General features: G+C 34.8%; 1 protein-coding gene across 4 annotated transcripts in view; it reads left to right on the forward strand.

Annotated features, from left to right (window-relative positions):
* Window positions 1–20,463, forward strand: part of BAZ1A (bromodomain adjacent to zinc finger domain 1A) — an 82,271-nt gene that overhangs the window by 1,840 nt on the left and 59,968 nt on the right. For all 4 annotated transcript variants that reach the window (XM_006913481.3, XM_015590604.2, XM_025047919.1 and 1 more), the window contains exon 3: window positions 9,772–10,050. In XM_006913481.3, the coding sequence (XP_006913543.2) occupies window positions 9,772–10,050 (279 nt within the window). The remainder of the gene's footprint in view (window positions 1–9,771; window positions 10,051–20,463) is intronic.

The raw sequence follows: 20,463 nt of genomic DNA on the forward strand, positions 1-20,463 counted from the left end.
CGACCCTCCGCCGGCGGCCTCCCGTCCAGTGCGGCTAGGCCTCGAGAGTGTGCGACGCGAGCCGTGCGCTCTGTCACCGCCTCTTCTTGGTGACTAACTCCCGGCCCCGGGGAACTCAGCGTCTCCGCCCCCGGGAGACTGGGTGAGGAAGGAGCCGGGGCTGGGCGGGGGAAAGAGGAGGAGGGGAGAGCAGGGCCCTGAGTGCCCCTCGTTTTCACTTTCGCCTAACCCGGAGGGCCGCGGTGGGAGTTGGGGGAGGGGGTTAAGACAAGTTCAACTCCAGCCTCAGCCAGTCAGTCTCCTCTTTATCCCCCCTGCGCATGTGGGCCGCCTGACATGTGCCACTCGCTATTGTTTTGATAAGAATCCGGTGCTGCTGCGTGTGTAGTTTCAACCCCTAAATTTTCAGTCCCTCGCCTGTTTTATCCCAATAGATCCCCTTGTCCCGCGACACCAAACAACGGGGTGTTTTAGAGACCTATGTTTAAACATGGTATCTCCAAGTGAGAACCTGAATTGATCAGTCACTGAAACAGCCCGATTCACCCTTTTCTTATGCTTTATCCTCTCCACTCAAAAGGAATCTTTTGTGGCTTAGAAACCAAGTGTTACAGCAGCCAAATAAATTCTATGTAGGAGGCACCTTTTCTGAGTGGGGGCTTGATCTAGGGAGGGCTTTAGTCAAACTCTGCACCTGTCTGAGAAATGAATACTTGGTGAAGTCAGGAAAGTCGATTCCTTTGAGCTTTTAAGTAAGCCTTTTTCTTCAGCTCCACGGAAGGAGTTACACACAAACATGTTATATCTAGAGAAGTTTTTCAGCAGACAGTGCTTTTACATAGGAGTGCACATCTTACTCTGCTCCTGTACAGACTTGTTTTGTTACTCATATAGAGTTCACTCTTGTAACTACTTAAGTGAATTTGGATTAGGTAACTTGACAGGGATGATGTCTTATTTTTCTGTTGTTGTTAGAGTTCAAATTCTTGATAATAATTCCACATTTTCAAAAAATTGTATTTAAGAGTGCCAGGAAAATAGGAAAGAGGCTTAAATTTCAAACTCTTCTCTCCTTAGATATAAGCAAGCTTATCTTTTTAAGAGGTCCTTCTCACTTTAGAAGGGAGACTGAACATGGCTGTTATCTTTTTAAATTAATTTTCGTATACTTTGGTTCTTGATGATTTACTATAATCATGGAGAAACTCAAAATATCGAAATAAAGAGATTTTTGGTAATCCAAACCTACTACCTTCCATTAATATTAAGGAACTGTGTCCTTTGTAGCCTTATGACAGAAACCAACAAAACTAGATTTTTGTTGTTTCTCGGTGCTGATGTGTTTGAGTTTGGGGAAATTGCTTGCAGTTCTGAAGAAGCGATTAGTTTGGGAGCAAAGATATTTAATTATTTACCTTGAACAAAGCAGAGCTACTGGTGTTCTTAGGTATTAATCTTTATGACTGAATTGGCAAAATTGGAAGAAGACTGTCATTTCGTTGTCTTAAATTTTGAATTACTTTATCTTGCTTTTACATAATGACAAAGAGATGTTTTTTAAAATGTTTTTATGGTAGATGGTATGTGGTGATCTGCAGTGTATGGTAATCTAATCCTAGACACAATGTCTGGGAAAACTGAAGAAAAACTTTTCACTCATTCATTAAATCACGAATTGGTTTATGTGAATTTGAAGATTATTCTTTAAGTGCATTATCTTGAATATTTTTCTTTTGTATTTGTCTGAAGACCAATATGCTCACCTATTTGATCACCTATTTGCATTTTTTGAATATAACTTTCTCTAATCAGTCTCAAAGAGATTTTCTACACTTCCTGCCTTGTTCACTTCCCGACACAATGCAAAGTAACTTTGCCTCTAACTCTGATTAGTAGAGGTTGCCCGTGACCTTTTAATTGCTAAACAGTTTTCTGTCTTTATCTTATTTGATAGTATAGTCTAATACTTCCTCCTTTGTCAGTCTAGGCAGCAGTGATCACCCCCTCCATTTTATCTAGTGTAACATCTGTTACTGCACTATAATGCAATGTATTTGTTGCCTAACATTTTCTCTCTTCCTAGATCCTGAATTCTTTGAGACAGGCACTAGGGCCAGGATAGATCCTTAGTGATTATATAGTACAAACTCTTTAATTTTATTTGTTTGAACTACATGCTCTTTCACTAATTGCTAACTCCTGTTTGACCTGTTTTCCGTAAGTAAAGACTCATTAGGAATGGCACATTAACTATAGGCAAATGCATAAGCTAAAGTGCAAAGGAATGAAACTGGACCACTATTTTACATCATACGGAAAAATTAACTCAAAATGGATTGAAAACTTGAATGTAAGACCCGAAATCTTAAAACTCCTAGAAGAAAACATAGATGGTCAGCTCTTTGAAATCAGTCTTGGTGATGATTTTCTTTATCTGACGCTTAAAGCAAAAAACAACAAAAGCAAAATAAACGAGTTAGGACTACATCAAACTAAAAAGCTTCTGCAAAGGAAGGGAAATCAACTAAATGAAAAGTCAGCCTGCTGGCTGGGAGGAAATATTTGCAAGTCATATATCTGATAGGGGTTATATCCAAAATATATAAAAAACTCATACAACTCAATAGCAAAAACAAAAACAAAAAATCAAAATAAAACACCCCACAAATACTCTGATTAAAAAATGAGCAGAAGATCTGAATAGATATTTTTCCAAAGATATACAGATGGCCAATAGGTACATGAAAAGATGCTCTACATCATTAATCATCAGGGAAATGGAAATCAAAACAACAGTGAAATGTCGCCTCACCTGTTAGAATAGCTGTTATAAAAAATACTAGAAATGAGTATTGGCAAGGATGTAGAGAAAAGGGAACCCTTGTGCACTGTTGGTGGGAATGTCAATTGTTACAGCCACTGTGGAAAGCAGTATGCAGGTTCCTCAAAAAATTAATGATAGAATTATCATGTGATCCAGCAGTTCTACTTCTGAGTATTTATCCAAGGGAAACAAAAACACTAACTTGAAAGATCTGTATCCCCATGTTCACTACAGTATTGACAATAGTCAGGATATGAGAACTGCCTAAGTGTTTATCAATGGATGACTGGATAAAGATATTGTATGCACGAACGTGTGCACGTGCGCACGCGCGCACGCGCACACACGCACACACACGCACACACAATAGAGTATTATTCGGCCATAAAAAAAGAATGAAATTTTGCCATTTGCGACAATATGGATGGACCTCAAGGACATTATGCTAAGTGATGGAAGTCAGACACAAATGCTTTCTAATTTTCAGAATAAAGTACATAATTTAATCTCTTAAGATAAAAACTTGTTCTGTAATGTGATTAGCTGGCAACAATTTTGTTTTTAAATTTTTATTTGGCTGCGGTTTGTTAAAAAATGGAACAGGTCTGAATACCAGAAATTCTAGACAAGTGGGATAGGAAAATGATTCGTTGTATTATTCAGTGACTTTATATTCTAAATAAAATAATTTTTTTTTTTTTTTTTTTGGCCATTTAGACCCTTGGATTGTCCCATCTTTGAGTGAGTCACACTTTTGTACAAAATGTAGGACTCTCTTCCCACAACATCATTGACCAGCTTATGTTTCAGCCTGGCTTTCCAGTAGAAGGTGTCGTTGGTCTAGTTTATAAGCCATCCTATTTTCTTTCTTCATCAGCTCCTCGCTTGTTAATTCAGTCCTTTCAATAGCCCTCTTTTACAGATAAGGAAGCTAGGGTTGCGGTAGGGAGAGTAAGTCCAAGATCAGTGTCAAAAACCACCTGTCTAGAAATTTGTGACGCTAGAATTCTCACTCTGGAGTTTATGTTCTTAATTACCATCATATGGTGCTTATTATGGAGAATTCTTCCTGGTATATGTTGAAGTTTGCAGAAGTATGCACCAAGGACATAGGGGCATCCCCTGGAATTCAAGCTGGCTGCCTAGAGCTTTGTATAGCCACCACTCTATACTATCTGTTCAGATATTTGACTTCTTTACCCCCAAATGATTAAGCTCTAGACATTAAATATATATAAACCAGAATGCCATCAGTTACAGTGGTGGGAAATGCCTGTCACACAGACTAGCTCCCGTACGGATAATTGGCTATATATGAAATCTAATTATTATCAGGCCATTTGGTGAGCATGGAGTTTTTAAGAAAGTTGGATAATCTTCATAGGTGGTGTCTTCAAATTAGGTGTTCAGCTCCTCGTTAGGTGTAAGTCTGCCGATATGTGGGTCCCTGAGTTCTTTTTCCTTGAATGGTATAGCAGAGATTCCTAAATGCTTTTATTTATTTGTTTGTTTGTTTGTTTGTTTTTGAGTTTTACCTTTTACCTGCTTAGCAGGCTACCCTAATTCTTCAGACAGAATTTGTACATCAGTTATTATAGTGCAACAGGCCACCCTAAAACTCAGTGCCTCAAAATAACCACCCATATTATTTATTCACTGTTCTTTGACTTACCGATGTATTTTCCACTGTTAGATATGTAAAGTGTCCAATGTGATGATTTGTAAGATATTTAAAGTGTACAATGTGATGATTTAATATACTGGAATGTATATTCCAGTGGTCTTTCATTCTCAGAAGCCTAACCTGAGCTTGTTTATGTGCTGGTCTCGGGGTCCTAGAGGGTGAAAGCGGAAGTCTCTCAATGTCATTTCTGTATGTTGGTCAAAGCCAATTTCAAACCAGCCCAGATTTAAGGGGTGGAGAAATAGACTCTACTTTTTGTGAGAAGAGTATCAAAGTCATATTTATAAGGAGCCTGCATGCCTTAAACCCTCTTTGCAGTCTCCCACTAAGCAGTTAAGATTTTATACTTAGATCATCCCAATTGGATTTTGGCTGTTCCCTTATAGTTCCTCTGCAGTTAATCCCTATCCCCATCCTCCTTCCCAGTGCCAGACTTTCTCTTCCAAGATTTTCACATCTTTTATGTGTTCCTCTGACATTGTTCCTCTGCCATACTGGTTACTCTCCTGTTCTAGGGTCTCTGCAGGATAGTACCTGAACAATAAGAATTGATAGTATTAATTGAGTGACATGTTACCACATGCTGGACATACTATTTTTAATCTCCTTTAATTTTCATATTGACTATTCATTAAAGGTATTAACCCCATTTTACATAAGGGGAACCGGGTTCTCCGAGGTTGTGTGACTTACCCAAATTCACATTCTACAAGTGGTATAGCTGAGATTCAGATATTTTCCTTTCTCCTTCCCATTCATATGTATACTTTCCCTGTCTAAATACACACACATACAAATAAATGTGGACTGCTAATGAGAGTACTTTGGTTTATTCCTGATGCTGTACTTTGGTGAGTCTTCGGAGATGCTGAGATAATTTGTCTCCGTAGTGGGAAATGAATGTATGTCTACAACACAGTGGCATAAATCACATATGTGCTATGGAGCCAATGTAATGGGAACTTAGAACACTGAGCTGATAGTTGCTGCGGAGTTGAGGAAACCCTCAAATAGGAGATAACATCCCGATTGGGTTCTGAAAGATGGAGCTATCAAGACACAGAAAGGGGAAATAGGGCATTCTAGGCAGAGAATGTGCTAAAGAATACTTTTTAAGCAGAGAACACAATATAAAAAGGCATAGAAGTGTGAAATTATAGTTGACTTGAAATTTTACCTTTTTCACATTATTATTAAGCTAGGACTTTTATTAAGCTAAGTTTCACCTTTGTTGATTTCTACTTAAGGTTTTAGTCTCTATATTTTAAAAATCTTTATTGCTATTTCTCACCTTAGTGTCATATGCAGATTTGAGAAGCCTGCCTTGTATGCTAAGTCTGTCTGATAGCACTAAGTGCAAAGTAATATTTCATTAAAGTTTTTTTAAACTAAACTATATTTTTAATTAGTCAAACTTTTCTCCTGACCATTTATGAATAAATGTAATAAATGTAATTTTCATCTTGTTGGTATTTCTCTATATTGCATAAGGCATGTTAAATCTACCATGCCGATGATTGCCTAATCTGCATTTATAACCCTGTCAATGAAGGAAATTGCTAAAATGACCCATGCTGTCTTCTAGAAATTATGATTTTTCTGAGTTTTATAAGCCATGCATACCATATGCTGTTTAAGTCAGGAATGAATGTTTTTAACCTGTGGCTGCATTTCTCAGTTATACTAATTATTTTGTGAATAGGGGGTTTGCTTATGTCCCTTAGATCTTTTCCGCAGTATTATGCCAGATCTTTCCTGTCTTTTCTTATGTCTAGTTAATAAGGATTTGCATTTATTTTTTCTGAATTGTATTTGGTTTCTGATTTTTATGTCAGTTTATTCTTAATCTCCTCCTACTAGGTTTTTAGTTTTCCAAATAACCAGCAAGTTAACAGTATGCTGCCCTTTGTTCCTTAGTTTGTTCACCAGGGAGTTGGTTGACTTTATATTAGAGGTGTGTTCTTACCACCATAGTTGACCTGGTAACTCAGAAGCAATTTTTCCTTAAGAAGTAATGATAAGGAACAGAGTCATCAAACTTTTTTTTTAAGGGCCAGATAATCAATATTTTAGGCTTGGTAGGCCATAGGGTATCTTTTGCACCTACCTAACTCTCAAATGATTTGAGAAACAGTCAGACAAATAGCTAAAGGTATGAGTGTGGTTGTGTTCCAATAAAACTGCAAAAACAGGTGGAAAGCTGGATTTGGCCTCTGGGCCAGTAGTATGCCCATCTCTGGTGAAGAGGATTGTTGAAGGAATGTAGTAACAAACCGGAGATAAAATAATCCATATTACCCTAAATGTATATTCATATAAAACAGTACTTTGTATTTTATAAATTTTTGTTCATGATAGTAAAATGTGCTTCTTGTAAAAGTATCATTTTATAATATAGAAATCGAAGAGGCACTGTAACCTACCCCCTAGAGTTTAGTATTGTGAACAAAATCCTGCACATTTGAATGTGTATGATGAATTGGTTGGTGAAGAGCAGAATTACAGAAGTGAGAAAAAGTGAAGGTTGGTAATGTTAGAGTTGGGCCATGCTGGTAGGGGGTGATGAATAGTAAAAATAGCCCTTGGGCTTTTTTTTCCCCTTGCATTAAAATTGCCACAGTGGTACTGTGACCCGCCTCCCTCCTCCAGAGGGTAGACCTTTGTGCACAGCAGGGCTATCATGTAACAACAGCTTTGTAAAATAGGTAGACACGAAGGAAACAAATAGTACAAACACTTTGCAAGAAGGGTGGAAACCTGGTGTAGAGGGGCAGCTGTACATCACTAGTTACTTAGTATCCTGTTTTTCTGCTTGGTAATACATGTTTCGTAGAGGGTTGTGGCACTTGTGCCATTGTTCTCCTTGTTAATTGAACATTGTTAAATGTAAATAGTGTTTATTGCAGTTCATTGTTAAGTCTGTCCGCTTGCATTGGCACCAAATACTCATGACCTACCAAATACCTGAGGTTACCAAATACTGACCTGCTGTGGCTAGAGCTGTGCTGTCCAGTACAGGAGCCATTACTTGGCACGGGGTTATTAAGAACTTGAAATGTGGCTTGTCCGAATTAAGATGTGCCAAAAGTATAAAATACATACTAGATTTTGAAGACCTTGTACCAAAAGAATGTAAACTATTTTAATATCGATTACATATTGAAATTATTTGGGGATATATTGGGTTAAATAAAATATGAAATTAGTTTCGGTAGTGTTTCTTTAAAAATTTTAAATGTGGCCACTAGAAAATTATTAATTATATGTGTGGTATTATATTTCTGTTAGCACTGTTTTAGAAACTAGTTAAAGTGTAAGGTATCTAGACTTGAAATATATTTTTCTTAAATAGTACTAGATATAGTTTAAATTATTAGATGTGTATTTCATACCTATTCTGTGCTAATTATGTGTTGGCTTGAGAAGCCAAGTCTCACAGATAAGTTTGTTTCTATAGGAAAACAATTTAAAATTTATAAAGTTTTCTAAGTGAAGTACAGTTTTAGGTAGTAAAACAAATAAGACCTCGTTCAAGATCTAGCCATTTTATTCTGCACCACTGATAACCACCTATTGTGGATGTCTGTTACCTCTCTTAGCTAATAAGTTACTTATCTGATTTATAAAAACCAGGTTATATTCTTCTTTTCTCTCTGGCCTTTCTTTCATCAACCTTGTTTCCTTTACAACCCTAATTCTTTAACCCACTTCCTCCAAAACATGTTCTGGTATTTCTTGATCTTTTTTGCCTGCCTCTCCTTCTCTTCCTCTGAATTCCTGAAGGATATCTGCCTCTGTCTTATAAAGATAATCACTTTTGACTTTGTATTTTAATGATATACATTCACTGTCTCCTCTACTTAAGGGTGCATACTTCAAAAGGATCTTTGTACTGAATTAGAGTCATGTAAGTTGGCATATGCAAACTTAGATCTCATTTAGGTTAAGGTATGATTAAAGTTTCTCTTTATTTCCATACATTTCATTTTTGTCTTGTTCTACAAATGAAACTATCTTAATGGAATTACCCGCAAATCTTTGGAGTTCAGACTACAGGGTTAATCTAAACAGATATACTAACCAGGAAATAAACAGATAGCAATTTTAATACTTTTTAGAATGATGGGAGAGGAAAGGGGGATTTCAGGAAGGAGAAAAAGAGATAGTGAAATTTTATCGGTTACAGATAATTATTAGAAAGTAGACCAAAGTATGGGGCGGGGGGGAATATCTATGCATATCTTACCACTAAGAAGCAACCATTGTTAACCTTTTTGCATGTCTCTAACCTTTTCTACTTAAAAATATTGTAAAAATAATACGTGTACATGCTCTTTATAAAAATTCAAACAATAGAAGTATTTAGAATAACAAATTTTTTTTTCCTTCCAGTCCCTTCCTTTTTCCATAGGAAACATTTGTTTATAGTATCTGAATACATACACACATTTTTATTATTATAATTAACTAACGTATATAGCATTGTTATTCAATAACTTTTTTCTACTTAATATACCTTAGAAATCTTTCCATATTATAGATCTCTTGCATTTTAAAAGTGGCCTGATAGAATTTTTGAAAAGAAATGCTCATATTAAAAAATTCCAACAGTGCAGTAAAAGACTGAGTAGAATGGTCCCCCAGTCACATCCCCACTCTGTAGCTGTTACCTTGATTTTTGTATAACATTCCAGAAATCTTTTATGCTTCTTTAGGTTACCTTTCTTTTTCTTCCTTCCTTTTCTTTTTCATTTTTTCTTTTCCATATATATTTAAGAATTCTCCTTATACTGTTTAATGATTATACTGTGTAATTTTCATCATATGAAGTACTATAATTTATTTAACCTTTCTCTTGTTAGATGCTTAGATTTCCCAGTTTTTCACTATTACGATAATGCCTTTTAAAATGCACAGTAGGTGTTTGAACTGACTCCAGTGTTTCAACTGCTTTGGAACAAAAAGCTTAAAAATTAGAAGGAAAGAGAAAAGTTAGATTTATTTTCAGTTTCACTCCCAGTTTCCAAACTGATGGAAATTGAAGTCCAGTTTTGGCTGAATGTACTTTTAAACTGCAAAATGTAAATGTCTGGTTTAAATATACTTTTTCTTAGGTTTGTATTAATGTATAAGTTGACCAGTTATGAAACTCTTGTTTGGGTTCTATGATTCTGTATAAATAAAGGCGCAATTCTTTATCAGCTTTTAATGTAAAACTTATGAAATGATAGGTAATGGATTTTTATTTTTGTTTTTTAATCAGTGACTTTTTTGAACGAACCATTCTGTGCAACAGTCTTGTGTGGAGTTGTGCTGTGACGGGTAGACCTGGACTGACCTATCAGGAAGCACTTGAGTCAGAAAAAAAAGCACGACAGAATCTTCAGAGTTTTCCAGAACCACTAATTATTCCAGTTTTATACTTGACCAACCTTACCCATCGTTCGCGCTTACATGAAATTTGTGATGATATTTTTGCATATGTCAAGGATCGATATTTTGTTGAAGAAACTGTGGAAGTCATTAGGAACAATGGTGCCAGGTAAAGTACTTTTAATTTTTTCTTGTGATATGCATACTTCCTCTTGCTCAAAATTCAAAATACACAAAAGGGTGAACTGAAGAAAGCTTCCCTTTACTATTCTCCAGCTATCCTGTTACCTTCCCCGCAGAGTCCTAGTGTTAGCAGTTTCTTATATATTCATCTAAAGCTAATTTTATATACATCACCAAAAACATGTACGTACACACACAATCTCCTGCCCCTTTTAATGGAAAAGATAATATTTTATGCTATCCTTTTTTCACTTAAAATATCTTGAGGATCAGACCATTGCTTTGTTACTCGCCTTCTCTTTTTTATTCCTTGTATAATAAGTTCCATTAAATGGAAGTTTCATCTTTAAGTAAGAGTTAAAAAAACCTTAGATAAAGATATCTGCTCTGTCTTCATTATGTTACCTGATAGTTTAAAAAATGCCTGTATTTCTTGCTGGAATTTAGTAGTTCTTTTGATGAGGATTGAGTTTTATATACTCAACTAAGTTCTCTTTTACCCTTGTCTTCAAGAAAAAAGTAGATTTTTCATATGTGAATGTTTAAAATGACATTATCTATGGCATTTAGTTTAAAATTATTATTGCTTTCCTAAAGTCTTAAGCATTTGTAATTGGCTAGTCACTGATATTTATCATAATCTTTATTTGCATTAAAACTTTTTATAGCCTCTTGATTTTGGGGGCAGTGACTAAAAAATGGTTTTTTGGATGCTTTTTTCCTTTCTTTATTGACCTGAATGTAGTTTTTTTTTCTTACTGAATTTTAAACTTTAACAATCAAAAGTTAATTATGTTCTTTATTATCTTATTTTATAGAATTATCACGAGTTTATGTGTACTTTCAGAATAATATCTTAAGTTATTATCCACTTCAGTTATTCATTGGTACACTACATAAATCTTAAAAAGCCAAGGGATGTTTATATTAAGATCTAAATTTGTTTAAATTTGATTTTGGTTAATAGTAAGCTTTTTTTTTTTTAAATTGTAGAAGCAAGAAATGGTAAAAATTGAAGATTTTTCATGTCTAATGACTTTTGGAAAAAATTATTTTTTATTTTCAGGGGGAGAGATTAATATGTCACCAGTAATCCTACCAAGAACATACCCCTTTTTAAAAAGATCAAGTTATAAATACTGTTTTGGTGTATGTTTTCTGGTTTTGGTGATATACTTGGAAAACAGATTTTTTAGTTTTAAACTCTGTTACCATAAAGAATAATAGAGTTGTGTTTGTGAACCAGAACAATTTTTTGCTTCTTAGAGTCATTATTTTTATTTGACTTATGCCAAAAATGTTCACTGATTTACAAATCATTGGGATACATTAAACTGTAACAGGAATATTGCTTTCATCTAGAAATGTAAGCAATGTGGTTCATTGTTTTTTGGATAGCTTTTTTTGGTTGTACTTTAAAATGGGACTTCAAGTAGCTGTAGCTGTTAATAGTAGTAAACTGGAGCACAATGTAGAAATGGGAAATCTGAGAGTCACAATTTTATTGATTATTATTATTAGGAAACATACCACTTCTTGCTTAAGAAGCTTTTAATTACGAAGTATAAGAAATTGGTATTTTTCTGAAAACTTAATTTTCATAATACATATTGACTGTTCTTAATCTTTGTGTGGGAAAGGAGAAATTGTGGAAGACTCCTTGACCTTTTGCCTTTAGCAACTGGGTGGATGATAAGATGCATAAGCCTCAGGAAGTAATATTAGTCTAGCCATTTTTGCTCTCATCTCAGGCTCAGATATTTCTGATTGCTGATATTGTGTTTCACCGACATGTTGTGTAGTAAATCATAAGTGTCACTTACAGGCTAGACACTGGATTGGGTACTGGATGTATGGAAAGGATTAAGATGCCCTTAAAGAATTCAGTTAAGAGAGAGACAAACATGTCGACTTGGCAACTATTAAAATAAACATGAATGAAGTAATTTCAGGAGCATCCAGGTCCAGAGTGCCTTAGAGGCTAGGCCTGGGTTCCCTACATTCATGCCAACACTAGATATTTTAGTCTTTTAATCTTTGCTAAATCTGATGATATCTCAATGTTTGTTTGCTTGTTCAGGTCCTTTCCCGTTTTTCTTTTGGCTTGTTTGTTATGAGTAGATTTGTGAGAGCTATTTATTAAACACTATGCATACTGCACTCTTTGTTATACTGTTATAAATATTTTTCCATTTCATTTTTTGTTGTTTTTCTAAGTATGCAGTTAATGTAAAATTTTTAAAAATATACATAAATTTAATGATATAATTAAGGAATAAAGCATAAAATACATATTCATGCAGTTACCACTTGGTTTTAATAGAATACTTTTATCTTTGATTTATTATTTATAGTTTGAGAAAAGTTACACATTTCTAGTTTTATGAGAGGCAGAATAGTAAGATAGTGAAGGGTCTAGGCTTTGGAGTCAGAGGAACCTTGTTGGGAGAATGACATCCTTTCAGGTTATTGTAAAACTAAAGAGCGTGTGTGTGGTACACATTTTGAATTGCTACATAAATAGGATATAGCAACATTTTACTGTGATAATAAGGCTGCTTTTGGCCCAAGAAGCTTATATGGAAGTTAATATTTTTCTTTTATTATTGGCTAGCTTTTCTATTAAAAATTATATATTAAAATTAAGCCTCAAACCTGACTTGATATATCTACAACTTTAGGCTCTAAGTTCTTGTATACACCCTATCCTTTTATCCTTTTCACTTAAATTTCAGTTAAAATAACATTAATATATAAACTTGCCTAATGATGACTAGATTTCCTTTGGTTGGAATTGTGCCTCTACCACCTACTTACTACTTGTGTGACTTTTTAGCAAATATTTAGTATCACTTATCTCTCCTTTGCATACTTAGAATGATTGTTAAGATTAACTGAGATGCTGTATGTGAAATGTTAGGCACATGGCAAGTGTTCAGTAAACAAGAAGTAAAAGTCAATCTTCCGTTTTAATTTTTGAATTCTCTTGTCATGCTTATAAACTGATTCTATTATATTGATATGGGGAAATGATTTGGCATGATGTTTTCCATATAGGCTGTGTCCTAGACCCCAGGGAATTTATGTCCCCTTTGGCTTCACATCTACTGTGTAACTTTGGGGACTGAGTTCAGTTTTGAGGTGACAGTGGTGGTAAGATCCTGGCATCCTTAAGGGGTAGGCAAAACCAGCTTCCATGATGAGAGAGGCACCAGATTGAGTTTCCTAGGTATCCTTTGGCCTTTATACCTGGTCATGGCATGAGGTTTATTGTTAAAGGGCTTATTTAGAGAATTAAATGGATTCCTCTCAGTGACAGAAATAGCAGGCACTTACTGTCTTCATGGGATCCAGTAGTATGAGATACCTGTGATCTCATTGTCACCTTTCACTCTTCATCCCTTCTCCACAGAATGTGAAGAATTTGCTTACACAGTGAACACATTTTCATATCCTGCTTTTTTGTTAAAAAAGTTTATTGAGGTAAAACTCACACAGCATAACATTTTCCCATTTAAAATGTGTCATTCAGTGGATTTTAGTATATTCACAAGATTATGTGACTATCACCACTGTCTAATTGCAGAATATTTTCATCACCTCAAGATGTCCTGTACTCATTAGCAGCAGGCACTCCCTCTTAGCCCCTGGAAATCACTGATCTATTTTCTGTTTGTATAGATTTGCCTCTCCTGGCATTTCATGTAAATGGAGTCATATAATATATATCCTGTTTGTGGCTTCTTTCACTTACTGTAATGTTTTCAAGGTTCTTCCACATTGTAGCATCTATCAGTATTTTAATCCTTTTTATCGATAAACAAATTCTTCTGTATGGATCTATTATATTTTGTTTATCTGTTCATCGGTTGATGGACTTTTGGGTTTCCACTTTTTGACAATTTTAAATAATGCTATTAAGAACATTCATGTACATGTTTTTGTGTGAACATATGTTTTCAGTTCTCTTGGGAATATATCTAGTATTCTAGTAATTGTTAACTCATATGTTAACTATGTTTAGCATTTGAGGAAACTCCATACTGTTTTCCAAAGCAACTGCATCATTTTATATTTCCACTAGCAATGTCTGAGAGTTCCAGTTTCTCCATATGCTCACCAAGCTGTGTGTATGGACAATTGGTTATTGTCCATCTTTTTTATTTTGCCGTCCTAGTGGGTATGAAGTGGTACCTTATTGTAGTTTTGATTTGTGTTTCCCTAATGACTAATTATGTTGAGCATTGTTTCATGTGCTTATTGATCATTTGTATATCCTTTTTGGAGATATTCTGGTCCTTTGCCCATTTAAAAAAGGTAAATGGAGTTATTTATCTTTTTATTACTTAGTTGTAAGAGTCTTTGTGTTTTTGGATACAAGTCTCTTAGCAGATATATGATTTACAAATATTTGCTCCCATTCTTTGAATTGCCTTTTCATTTTCTTGATGGTACCATTTTAGCACCATCTCCCTTTGCTTTTAACTTTGTTTTTAACTTTGTTTTTACTTGTCAATAGCATCTACCTCTTGTTTCTATCTGTTAGTAGTAATTATCAGTGAACCGAAAGACTGCGTCATCCATTAAAATTAGATTTATTGGAAAGAACATACTAAGTTACAGAGAAATGGACTAGGGGTTAAATTAGTCACTCTGGGTGCTCTGGATCCTCTCACTTCAGTATTCTTTTCTTATTTTCTCATTACCGTTAGCATCCCTCCCCACTTTCTTTTTGAATCTTTCAAGTATAGGTTAAGTGCTTCCCTACCCACAAGACCTTCTGTTTTGAAATAAGTAGTCAGCTAACATATTCTTCTTGAAGATCCCTTGTCATTGCTATGGCAGAGGTAGTAAAGAGAACAGCTGACTGCTTGACTGAGCCGGCAGTTTAGTTCTTTACCTTCGCCATCCTGATTACCCCTCGGTATGCCTGTCAATCATGCTGATATTTGTTTTCTGCTGCTTCCTTAGAGCCTACAGGAGAAGTGAGAAGATGAGTGGTCTTGTGAAAAAGAACACTAAACTGGGAGTTGGGTCTGTGAATTGTTAAATACCTATCAGATGCTTTATGTACACATTATATCAGCAGATGTAAGGCAAGAACTTACTGTTTCCATTTACCGATGAGGAAATAGATTCAAAGAAGTTAAATGATCTTTTTGTAGTTGTTCAACATGTATTTACTTACCTCCTGCTATTTACTTGCACTCTTCTGGACACTGGATATATAACAATAAACAAGACAAAGTCATGGAACTTCCATTCCAGCCTTACAAGTAGTAAATGGTAGGATTTAATTTCAGGTAGGGCTGACTTAGAAATCATTTCTTTCACTGTACTGCTGTCTCTTTGATTTTGGATTTTGCCCTTCATGATTAGCTATATGGCTCTGAGCAAGTAATTTAAACTCTTTCAGCTTTAGCCTTTTTCATCTGTTTAAATGGACCCCTGCCTTACAGGGTTGCCTCACAGGATGAAATGACCAATGTGAGTTTTTAAAAAGCTGTGTATGTAATATTGCCATTTAATGTAGGTGTCTTGTTTGTACTTGAATGTATTTATTGAGGGCTATATTTCGTTGTTTTGTTTTGGGTGATGCCAGTAGTGATGTGTGGGGCTCGGTAGCTGCTTGAGCCACTGTTACTTAGAATCAAATTTCCCTATTGCAACTCTGAAAGGAAACCCTACAGTTAACAATTTCAGTGTCTTAGAAAGACATAGTTATTTTTGAAGACAGTCAGCTGACATTTGTACATGATCTTCTAAAAAAAACACTACACAAGCAGAATTTAAGGCATCTAAGTTTCAATTAGCTTTCTCATTTCTTTTTAACAATCATCGTTTAATGAAAGATTAGGAGGGTGGTAGGCTAGAGAACACAAATATTTCATGATAAACTCATCTCTCCCTCACCCTGGAATTGGAGGAGTAAATCTGGAGAAAAGGAGCTAGAAATTACACAAAAAATAAACATTTGGGGCCCACTGAGTCATCACTCAGTCTAAAGATAGTACTGGAGTTTGCAAGAATTTGAAAAATTGAGTCAAAATATAATTGTGTATTGGTAATTTTTTTTTAAATTAGAATTGGCTTTGGGCAACTTGTTATCACACATTTTACAAGCACAGTCGAGATGTTCTGAGAGCTAAAAGAGTTTATAGAGATTTGAAGCAACAGAAGAAGGTACTTCCAAAAGTTGTTATTACCAGCAATGACGAGAAATGGTACCTGATAGTAAAGGAGGACGTGGAATAAACATTAACTACGAAGTACAAGGGCCTAGCATTGGAAGACATTGCAGAATTGAAAGTATGCTTTCAATTTCATTTTAATTCTCATGATATTGGTGGGTGACTCAATTTTCAAAAAGATTATATATTCCTTGGTATTTACCCAAAGGAGTTGAAAACTTACATTCACACAAAACTTTTATACTAATGTTTCTAGCAGCTTTATTAGTAATTGCCAAAACAGAAGCAACCGAGATGTCCTTTAGTAGGAGAATGGGCAAATAAACTGTGGTACATTCAAACAATGAGATATTATTCAGAGCTAAAAAGAAATAAGCTATCAAGCCATGAAAAGACACGAAGAAACCTTACATGCATACTACTAAGTGAAGAAAGCCAACCTGAAAAGGGTATGTATGGTATGATTCCAACTATGACATTCTAGAAAGGGCAAAGCTATGGAAGAAGATCAGTAGTGCCAGAGTTTGAGGTGTGAGGCATGGGGGATGAATTGGTGGAGCACAGAATTTTTAGGGCAGTGAAACTATTCTGTATGATACTATAATGATGGATACATGTCATACATTTGTGCAAACCCATAGAATGTACAATACCAAGAATGAACCTTAATGTAAATGATGGACTTTGGGTAATGATGATATAGTAATGTAGTTTCATCAGTTGTAACAAATGTTCTACTCCAAGGGTGGTGGGGATATTGATAATTAGGGAGGCTATGCATGTATGGGGGCAGGGAGTGTATGGGAAATTTATATTTTCCTCCTAATTTTGTTGCAAAACTAAAACTCCTCAGTAAAAGTCTTTAAATTAAAAAAAAAAAATTATATGCTCTACTCAAGACTGAAGTTCATAACTTTTTAAAATCTTTTTTCCCTGTATTCCTGTGTATCCGAGAAAAGCACAAATGGTGAAGGCCTAGAGTGCATTTCCCAGATCTTCCCTTCAGAGATAACCATTGCTAAAAAAAAAAAAAAAAAAAAAATTAGTACGTGGTTCTCTTTTTCTCTTTACTACACTAATTTTTTTTTTAAATAGCAAGCAGATTTTTCACTTAGTAATGGTTTGGATGTCTTCCTGTATCAGAACACATAGATGTACCCCATTTCTATTTAGTTTTACATAAACTGGTTAAACTCCTGTATCCTAAAAAGCTTACTTGTAATATTGCCTTTTTCTGAGGATGGAGAAAGTTATTTTGCTAGCCTTGTGTGAATTCTCCTCGAAAATAATAAACTGCATTTTCTTCCAAATAGTCTTTGACTTTTGACTGACCTTTTCCCAAGTTAGGGTTAAATCAGTAAAATAGCAGAATTGGATTTGCTCCATAGTTTTATTTATAGCTAGATTTTCCCAAATATTATCCTAATACTATTTAGATTTAAAATTTACAAAATGTTATCTAGTCAAGAAGCATAAGAAACTATATAGTTCAATATTGTTTTTAAGAGCTACTTTGTAAAAGAAAGATTACAGATACTTTTTAATCTTATAAACATACCAATTGTGGCATCAAATAGTGACCAACCAACTAGAGCTCTTAACTATTCAACTATTAAAGTGTATTCCCTATGGCTTTCTCCCCCCACTCCGCCCACCCCCCCATGGCTATGTTGCATTGGTGGAATGCTTTAAGCACATTAGTCTAATGAAGTAAGAGAAAATTAGCATAAAAGCCTATAATACAGAGAGTAGGCACTTAGTATATATTAGAATTGGAAATGAGAAAATGAACTTCTTATCTTTGGGCTCTTTTTATATTGCTAACCTAAATGGTATTAGTGAATCATAATTAATTAAAGTGTATTAATATTGAGAATAAGGGGATACACTAAATATATTGAGAAGATAGGATGAACATAAAAGATATAAATGAGAAACAAATAGTTACTTTGATTTAAACATACATGCTTGAATGTCAGTGACTGGATCCAGGTGGGATTAATCAAGGAGAAATTTTGGGAAAAGGGTTATTTAACTAGAAAGTTAAAGGCAGAGAAAAATATAAATGATTAGAAAAGATTAAAGGAGGAAGCGTCCTTGTTTAGGTGCAAAGATAGTATAAAATGTTTAGCAACATATATTAAATTTGTTATAGCTCTTTTTCAGAAAGAAGGCTTTCTATTCAGTTTACGCTACTGACCTTTTAAGGTCACAATTCCTGGTTCTTGGCCAAGGAGAGTCCTAAGCAACATCCCAAAATCGTTGTTTTTAGTCTTTAGTTCCTGATTACCCTAATACATAGATATAATTTTTATTAGAAACAAAAAAGGAGGGTACTTGGGACAGCTGGGGTTTGTTGTTGTTGTTGTTTTTGAATTCTAAGTTAGAGTGGAACCATCTTCTTTAGATATATATTGTGTTTGTTGTATGTTCCAGAGATCCATACCTACAACCTAATTGATTCCTGGATTATCATTGCAAGTTTAATAGTTAAAATTTGGAATCCTCATTTGCTTCCATAAGAATATAAATTGGGAGACTATCCTGAAAATCCTTTTTTATACCCTAAAAATCTATAAATAGTTACAAAAATAAATGAATATGAATTGTTTTTCTATACATGTTTAATTCAAATAATATGTAAAGCTTATGTTGTAACTATTTCTAAATGAACTCAACTGCTTGATGCTTACCACAATAGTTCAGTGAAGTTTTTAACAGATCATACAAACTTATTCATTTTCTTCAGTGTCCAGAGGCCTTCACATCACACTGGGCATTAAGAACATCTATCTAATAATGCCTCTCAAAAGTCTTTGAATGGTAAATGTTGGGGGTGAGGGTGGTTAGTTTCTATGATAACTTCTTTATTGATCCTTTGCACTAATGTAAAGTGCATTTGAGTCAGCTGTCTTCGGCAGGACCTATAGTCATTACTGTGGTGTAGAGGGGTCTTATAGTATAAAAAATGATAAAAATGAAGAATGGCAAATAAATTGAGCTTCACCTCTTTTCTAATATAAGAGGAAATCAGGTGTTTGCTTCAGTTTGTATCTCGTTGAACTGGTTACTGGCAGCAGGATGGTGAAGCAGAATAGTAGTGGTTCTGAAGTTCTTCGTTCCCTCTGGAGGAAGAATACTAGAAACAAATCTCACAAAAGAGGGGAAACTGTATACAGCTACTTCTGTCCTGAAATCCCTTAAGGAATAAAAGGGAAGTTCATTTCTGCATGGTTATTACACGTGTTTAGGTCCAAGAAATTAGAGAGTCTTCTGAATAAAATATCTCTTAACTTTTTTCTACCTCCTTCATGGTCTGGTCAACGTAAGATCAGTTTTTAAAGAATAGCTTTCTCATATTTGGTCAACATAAGATCACAGTTTTTAAAGAATAGCTTTCTCATATTTTGAATTTTTCTGAGAACAAGATAAAATCGTAGTTTATTAATTTTCCATGCTGAATTGGAGGCCAGTAGTATGGCATGTAAGTGAAATTCATTTGACCTATTGGTTCTGAATTACTGTTTTAAAAATTAAGTTATTTGTCTCTCTCAGACAAATTTAGAGACCATCCAAAGATAAAAGTTAAAGAAGAGAAATGACAAGCTAAAATTATTTTCAATGAAAGGAAAAGGAGAGGTAAAAGTACACACAAAAAATCTCATTATTAAAGGCCAGGCAAAATTTGTTTAAATTTAAAATATATACCAAGAGAATAATTCTAAACAGAAGTCAGCACATTTTATTTTTTTTTTTAATAAAGAACCAGATAGTAAATATTACAGACTTTACAGTCCCTGTGGTCTCTGTCACAGTCACCCAACTTTGCTCTTACAGTACAAAAGCAGCTGTAGACAACATATAAATGACCGTGGCTGTATTCTAGTAGTTCTTTATTTATGATCACCAAATTTGAATCTCATATTATTTTCACATGTCACAAAGTATTCTTATTTTTATTTTTAAACCACTTGAAATGTATAAATTATTCTTAGCTTGCAGACTACAAAAACAGGCAGAGGGTCGGATCTGGCCCCTGGGCCATAGTGTGCTGACTCCTGGTATAGAGGACCGGTTACTGCTTAAATTAGGGTTGCAGATTAAAATCCCCAGAGATCCCATTTTATCTAAAATCAGAGTATAGCATGCAGGGGTGGCTTGATATGGTGGAAAAAGTCTTTGGAGCCAAACTTACTAGGTCTGGGAAT

The sequence above is a fragment of the Pteropus alecto genome, unplaced genomic scaffold (genome assembly GCF_000325575.1).
Source record: "Pteropus alecto unplaced genomic scaffold, ASM32557v1 scaffold104, whole genome shotgun sequence".
Taxonomy (NCBI): Eukaryota; Metazoa; Chordata; class Mammalia; order Chiroptera; family Pteropodidae; genus Pteropus; species Pteropus alecto.